Raw genomic sequence first — 8,402 nt, forward strand, 5'->3', positions numbered from 1 at the left:
AACCGTTTCGGCAAGCTTGCTTGAAATCTCAAAGCCCGTGCCACATTCATTATATGTTGATGTTTTCTCTCAACTCTTCCATTCTGTTGTGGAGTACCTACACAAGACGTCTCAAAGACTATTCCACTAGTCTTAAAATACCCACGTAATGCATTAAATTCCGTTCCATTATCACTTCTAACAATTTTAATATCCTTGTTAAATTGACGCTTCACAAGAGCAACAAATTCACGAAATATTGATTCAACTTCTGTTTTATTCCGAAATAAATAAATCCAAACACCTCTTGAAAAATCATCAACTATTGTTAGAAAATATTGTGCTCCACATGATGAATGGATCTTATAAGGACCCCATAAATCTATATGAACTAAATCAAAAATACAATTCGATTTACTCAAACTACTAGCAAAATTGCTTCTACGATGCTTTGCCCGGGGACAAATATCACAAGCATCATTATTCTTCTTAATTAATCTACTCACACCTTGCAATTTCTGCAAAACTTTTTCTGAAGGATGTCCCATACGCTGATGCCACAACTCATATGAATCTTCATGCACAACCATAACTTCAACATGCGGCACACCACAGAAAATATATAGTCCACCTTGTCTCTCAGCCACTCCAATCATCCTCCTCGTAGACCGGTCCTGTATAAGACATAATTTGTTAGTACATTGAATAATATAACTCATCTCATCAATAAGTTGTGTGACTGAAATTAGGTTACAGGTTATCTGTGGTACATAAAGCACGTTTTCAAGTTTCAATCCACCAGGGAGAATCACGGTTCCAATTTTCTCAGAGTATGCATATTTTCCATTAGGCAATCCAACTGAACATGCCCTAATATCTCGTACACTCCTCATGTTAATAAGTTCATACGTAACATGATTTGTTGCACCTGTGTCAACAATCCAGGATGTTTTATTCTTTTTACCTTGTAGATGAGAACCAGACTTTCTTGAGTTTAAAAACTCCATCACCTCTTGAACTTGTGCTGCTGTAACTCCTACTAGACCCGTTCCATCAGCTGATGACGTACCAGCACCAGCACTCTCCTTTGCTGCCGAAATATGCAGGTTATGAGCACGAACAGGATTTCCTCCTTGTCCTCTACCTCCTCTTCCAGTACGTCCTCTTCCTCCAGTTCTTCCTCCTCTTCCATTCTTTGGTCTGTCTCCCCACCATTCTGGATATCCAATAATCTTAAAACAGCCATCATCAGAGTGTCCTTGTCTGCTGCAAGTTTTGCAGTACTTGTTGGGATCATAAGCACTATTAAGTAGGCGTTGATCAGATTGCACCTTAAAAGCCATAACATTCTCTTGCATCTCTGTAGTCACAACTCCATCTCCAATTTTCAGGCGTTCCGAGTTCACAATTTTTTGATATGCAACATCCACAGACGGCAATGGTTCTCTTGCAAGCAATTGTTCACGCAAAGAGCTGTATACAGAATCTAACCCAATCAGAAAATAATGCAATAAATCTTCTTCCCTCAACAAACTTACCTGAGATGCAATATTACAGGTGCACTTTCCACACTTGCATTGGGGTATCTTCATATAAGTCACCATCTCATCCCATATTTTGTTCAATCTTCCAAAATATATAGCAACTTCCTCCGTTTTCTTATGTTTGCAGTCACTTAAAGATGCTTTTAGTTGGCATATTCTTGTTCCACTAACAACGCAAAATCTTCTCTTCAAGTGTGCCCATAATAGACTTGCATCCTCATAATCTCCCAGAGTTGATCTCACTGATAACTCCAGCGTGTTACTGATCCATGAGACCAGCATTGATTGCACTGTTATCCATTCTTCCAACTGAGAATGTGTATATTATTTCATGTTAAGAATTTTGTGTATATTATTTCATGTCTCTTCAAAACTGATTACAAGGATATATATATGTGCGACCACATAATATAGTCCTAATAGAAATACATTCCATATCAGTCTCGGTTTCCTAGAATAAGTCTTTCCTAGACTTTCCTAGTATAAACACATTCCATATCAGTCTCAGACTTTCCTAGTTTATGTTCTAAGAGACGTGTACATCTGAGACCTTCCTAATTAGTCTCAGACACATTCTCAATATTAAAATATTTGGGAAATATTTTTAGTCAGGTCAGGCTTTAGTCTGAAAACCCAAACTGGATTAATTCAACTTATAACACTCCCATAGTTTTGGTTGTTGTTATTACCTTTTCTCTCGCAATGGCGTTCGGCCTTCTGTGAAGTCTTTTTCTAAAAATTATTGTTTTAGGGCTCCAGTATTATTTGTTACACATTTTTATAGAATTAGGCACTATATTATTGATTGTAATTTATACTTTCGCCTTATTGACTATCTTTTGATTGTCTCTTGCATATCAGGCAATTGCTAGAAGCTTGACAGAGATAAGTGGAAATGGAATGACTACAATATTCATCACAGCTGGGAAAAGTTGGTTTTGTCGACAAGAAGGTACAAAGTCTGTCTATAGAAATGTATAGTTCTATGTTGCCAGTAAAACCATTGTCGTTTTTCAAATAATTTCCTTCTTAAAACTGATGATTCTTTCCTATGGATTTGTTGATGACTTTATAACGAATGAATATTTAGAAACAGATTATTTTATTTAACCAGTAAGTGCTTCCAGTGTTGGGAATGCTTTAAGAAGTAACACATTTAAGATGGCATTTACTGGAACGGAAAATGATTTCGTGTTAGCATCATATTTGTTTTGTTGTTAAAAATGGGATGTAACAGATGGTATACATGTTGATGATTAATATGCACATAATTATACATCTGTTGACTGTTAATAATTTCACATATTGATTCTTAAATGGAGAAGGAAAGAGAGACGAGAGAGTGGTAAATTGGTGCTATTTTTCAGTCATGTTTCTGCTTTAGTTATTTAAAAGAATGGATCTTTACAAAAACAAGTCCACTGCTTGTATTTTATGGTTTCCCATCAAAATGTTTGAAAAGATGATTGCCGTCTTTGGACAATAAATTCAAGCATTTTACACCACAATTTATGGTCTATGACTATGGCGCTTCATGTATATGGTTCAACTATATTAGGGATAATTTGAAACACATATTAGAAAAATGACGCAACCGTAATTTATACATTAAAAAACATTTTTATGGCACAGTATGCATTTGGTTTATCAAAGGGACGATGCCACCACTAGTATGGATGGTTTCTCATACAACCTCGCCATTCTTTTGTTTGATGATATATCTTGGTTCTCCTCTTATGATAGTGCCACCAGCAAGTTAGGAAATGGTCATGGATCCTTCAACAATATTGCAGGAATGTGCTGGTGCGGCGAGAATTTGTTTATATAATACTCTTTGTTAAGTTTTAGTTCATTTTTCGCCCCCTTAATATACTATTTGTACGTTAACTTTTAGTTAAGTTTTCAACCAAAAGGTCTTTAGTGTCTTGGTTAAAATGAATTCTTGGTATTCATTATTATTGTGATATGTGTTGTGAAAGAAGAAAGAAAAGAAACAGAAAGAAGAATGATTTCTTATTATGTGTGTGTAAGATTACAAATAGAAATCCTCTCTATTTATAGGGAAAAGAATATAAGCATTTACATGAGCATTTACAATGACATTAAGGCATGCACCCATTTACTACCTATTACTACTAATGGTGGTGGTAGTGGTGGTGGTTACAAAGTAAAGAGGGAAGAGAGGAGGTGAAAGGGTGATGGTGTAAGTGTGGTGTAAATCCACAAATATGTTATTCCATAAAACTCCCCCTTGGATGACACCACGCTACTAAGATTGTCTCGTTAAAACCTTGCTAGAAAAACCCGGTGGGAAAAACCTATGCGAAGGAAAAAGAGTACAAAAGTGATGTGGACAAGCATATGTTGCCTCGTTAAAACCTTGACAAGGAAAACCCAGTGGAAAAAACCTTGATGAAGGAAAAAGAGTACAACGCGATAAGTCCAATAAAATACCTCTTAGTATGATCCTCCCCCTAAGAAGTACTTCAGTTAAAGCTTGGCTTGCAAATCTTTGAGATAAGACTTCCAAATTTCGATGAACAAATGTCATGAATGCAAAAGAAGGTTTGCTTCTTCATGAATAAATTGGTAGTTGATGAAGTTGTCTTTTGTGCCAGTCTTCTAATAGTAGCGTTCTCGAGTTTTCATGCTTCTTTAAATGCATTGAGGACCCGTGTCTTGAATTACTAGCTTCTCGGATATGATTTGCAGAAGTAGTTGATGTAGTTTCTTCAACGAAGTCCCAAGATATGTATACATTACAATATGTGAATAAAAACCGTATTTGTGATTGAACCTAATGTTGTTTAGAAGGATATCCAAATTTCTAGGAGATGGTTATGTTGATTTGGTCTAAGAGATTGACCTTGTTAATGGTGGGAATCCACCAAATAACCAAAAATGATACAACTCCCCTTTGGATGACCACCATGTTGAATTAAATTGTCTCACTAAAAACCTTGACATTAAAAACCCAACGAGAAAAAAAAATATATGGACGAAGGAAAAGAGCACAATATCAACATTTTACATAAAAAATTTAACGTCTGATGTTGCCTCGCTAAAACCTTTTCAGGAAAACCACATGGGATAAACCTAAAAACGAAGGGAAAAAGGTACAAATTTTGACGTAAATATGGATAATTACTCAACTATATGAGTTTTACAAAAGAAAAGCATCAAAATAATAACTCTAGTCTATTTCAAAGACGAGTTTAAGCTAGCATGATTCTAACTGCATATTTAAGAAAATAAAAATGAAATAGAACTTCTGCTGCTAAAGGGTGGATTTTAATGTTTTTATATACTCTTCAAGAGACCTATAAAGTTGATAGCATCAACTAATCCGGATTTTTGGTTTCGTACCAAATTTCTAAAAACACAAAGGATTGTTAAACCAGATATAATCGAGTCAGGTGACTGCCTGGATATAATTTGAATCCTACAAGGATTAGAAATTAGAACATATTCTCCGAATGCAATATGAGTCATTCAAAGACTACCACTCCAAATGCATTGTTCAGGGAGAAAAGAATATTATTGAATCAATCGTATGGTTTGAGTAAAAATAAAACCCTCAAATCCTTTTTAATACGATTAATTTCTCTTAATAACGCATCACGACTACACCAACCTGTAATTTTAAGAATTCAGGCTTGCACGTTTACGGTGTTAAATCTTGTATCCATAAATCGCGCTATTCAAGAGATTTCAATCCAACATAATTTGAATTTCGTGCATACCAATCACATATGTCGATATTTCTCTACATAAGGGCTGACAAACAACATCATTTCTTATTTCAGTAGCTACTGTGAATAATTGACAATCAAATTAACTTATTGTGATCCCACATAATTCTCAAATTAATGTATATATTGAAAATTCAAATAATTACTGGTACCAGCCCGTGGGAGTTATAATCTCCCCGTCTTCCAATGAGGAAATATGAACTAAGAGAATGTGGATCGTAATTTGAAACTCATTTCGAGCACTACCTGTAGTCTCTTGTAGAGCGTTACCTATCGGTTAGATGTGACTGGATATTCCTCTTCAAGAGGCAAAAGCTTATAGAAAAAGCTATAAGACATACTTTCGCGCCTATTTAATAGCAGTCTTTTTCAATTTGATCATAATGGGGGAGAAACTGATATGATATTCAAGTTAATTAAAACCAACTTTTGATGGTAATGGTTAGTCTCCCCCTGATTCTGCGGAAATATAATCATCTCATAAAACTAAAAAACGAATTTCATAAAGTATTATCCAATTAATTCAAGGACATATACTTATAATAATTTCTGGATGTTAACAATACCAGGTTGGACAATAGGTACTGACTCCAAGAGCCATAAAAATAAAATTGTCCCAAAATTGTAGTCCATTAGGCGTACAAATTCAAAATCAACCATGGATTTTATTGGTTACAAACAAAAAGCATATAAGATATGCAAATAAATCTCCAAAATTTTCGTAACCTTAAGGTCCAACGAAATAATGATTTAGAAGGAAATTATGGACATATTCTTTATCAAAATAAAATCATACCAAGATCAATATAGTCTCTAAAAAGACTAATAATATAAGCTGACTAGCCAGGTGCGCACCCTTTGATCTTTTATGTCCAGCCATATTTCATCTACAAGTGAAGTGGTTTCAATATTGGAGATTATTACCACGAGGAAAAATCAAAAGTTGCTAAATATCCCTCAAGAATACAACAATTCCTCATTTTATTGGTATCTGAAACTGTTCATCTACCATAGAAATGATATCTCATACTGGGATCGGTAGAGAAAACCAATTTTATATTGGATTGAAATGTTTCTTTAAAAAATTAAAGAAATCACTATTGTTTCTACATAAAATCCACTTTTTGGTTGATTAATGGTTTCTCATAAAAAATGGAAACCAATGGAATATTATTGAATAAAACCATATTTAATGGTTAAGGTTTTTTGCAAACCTACGATCCTACCGTTCTTTTTGAATCAGCGAAGATGATCATACCAGATTGGCTCAAAATGATTTAAAATGCCAATTTTTATTTTTTACATCTCTCATAAATTTAACGGAGATAAAACCAGTATTAATTGGTCTTTATATCAATTATGTCAAATAAAATTATTATGCGGTTACAAAGTGAACAAAAGAAATAATATCAATGTAATCGTATGATATAATAAATAACAATTCTACAATATACTTACCTCAAACCAAGGTGAACTTACCCAAAAAGAAATAGTATACGTACATCCAAGTAGAGTACATATAAAAAGAAATCAAACAAATAATTAGCATAACCGTGCAAGTGTATTTAAAGATTTATAAAACAATTATTAATATAAATTGTTGGAGAGAAAATTTTCTTATAACACAAATTCTCCTTTGCTGATTTTCTTCTTAGAAGTTCCGAAGCTCGGTGTAAAGCATGCTGATAACGTGTTATAAACTAAAATAGAGACATATAAAGTAGAGAGAAAATGTACAAGGATTCTCATTAGGTGTGTGTAATTATAATAGAAATGCTCTCTATTTATAGGGAAAAGAATATGAGCATTTACATGAGCATTTACAATGACATTAAGGCATGCACCCATTTACTACCTATTACTAATGATGGTGGTGGTAGTGGTGGTGGTTACAAAGTAAAGAGGGAAGAGAGGAGGTGAAAGGGTGATGGTGTAAGTGTGGTGTAAATCCACAAATATGTTATTCCATAACAATATGAATTTTGTTGTTTATTATGGGTTTTAACTAGTTTATTATTCATAAAACTTTTAATTGCTTCTCTTGTAATTGATTGTATTTTGTATATTATGTTGGATTCTTAATTAGGGTGTACAAACTAGTGAGTGCGTGAAAAATTGATTCCGTAAACATACGTTTGTATAAATAATTTGGGTGTACAAATTGGTGCACGTTTAAAAAAAAATGACCATAAGCATGTGCGTTTGTTTTTTAAAAGTGATGATCCTTGAATATTGTCTCGATACTTTAAATATTCGTCTTACTAGTTTTGTGCACATATTGATTCTTAATGTGTACATAACTGTACACATGTTTGTTTGTAATGTGTACATAGTTGTACATCTGTTAATTGTTAATGTGTACATGATGAGACTTGACGATGTTGTTAACGTTCTGTATATGACTTACATCTTTTTCCTTTCTTGTGGTTTTAATCTATATGTATTCTAATTGCCTATTGTAATCAGCAGATTGGTCGATAATATTGCATGAATGGGCACTATTTAGTACTCCAATTTTGTCTCATTACACCATAAGAGGCTTCTCTAATTTAGCTCGGCAGATGTTGTAGAAGCTTTTATTGGTTATCCTTCATTCAATATCATTTGCAACAATCACAAAAAGAGTGCATTATAGTTTACAGGTAAGATACTTCACCTAGCGTGCATGTAATTCATTGCTTTTTTTTTTGGTATTTTTTAATAACGCACTAGTTTGTGCACTTCCCGAACTGATTTTGATCTCTTGGTACAAAACTGGTGGTATAGGTTAGAAGAGACCGGTACTTAGAAGTAGGTAAACTAAGTCTATGGGAACATGAAACAATTTATGTTATAGTTGTGAACATGTTGATTGTTAATGCGTACATAGTTGTACACCTTTTGATTGTCAATGGTACAACACTGTATACCCTGATGCACCTTTGACATCTATCTTTTTGGTTTTCTGTATTAAATTTAAGACTCATACGCTCAAAATGGTAGGGCGCCCAAACCTATCACAAGGTTGCGGAGGTTGATGGTTCAAATCCATCTGAGTTTCCATGTGATGTTTATACAATTTGAATAAGTATGTACATACTAGTGCACCAGTTTAATTCCCATGAAATAGGTTTGATTTGTTCCACGT

General features: G+C 33.9%; 1 protein-coding gene across 1 annotated transcript; it reads right to left on the bottom strand.

Annotated features, from left to right (window-relative positions):
* Positions 1–537: 537 nt before the first annotated feature.
* Positions 538–1,370, bottom strand: LOC113321270. Its single transcript, XM_026569170.1, has 2 exons — positions 944–1,370; positions 538–653 (listed from the first exon to the last, which is right to left on the bottom strand). The coding sequence occupies exons 1-2, from the start codon at positions 1,335–1,337 to the stop codon at positions 619–621; spliced, it is 429 nt and encodes a 142-aa protein (XP_026424955.1). The 5' UTR covers positions 1,338–1,370; the 3' UTR covers positions 538–618.
* Positions 1,371–8,402: the final 7,032 nt, after the last annotated feature.

This window comes from Papaver somniferum, chromosome 11 (assembly GCF_003573695.1).
Source record: "Papaver somniferum cultivar HN1 chromosome 11, ASM357369v1, whole genome shotgun sequence".
NCBI classification, from domain to species: Eukaryota; Viridiplantae; Streptophyta; class Magnoliopsida; order Ranunculales; family Papaveraceae; genus Papaver; species Papaver somniferum.

What these genes read in the sequence shown, in the direction of transcription:
- LOC113321270 (XM_026569170.1), bottom strand. Translation starts at nt 1,337, where the DNA reads ATGCAAGAGAATGTTATGGCTTTTAAGGTGCAATCTGATCAACGCCTA. An exon ending in GTCTGGTTCTCATCTACAAG is followed by an intron (nt 654 to 943) that starts GTAAAAAGAATA and finishes TGTCTTATACAG; the next exon opens with GACCGGTCTACGAGGAGGAT.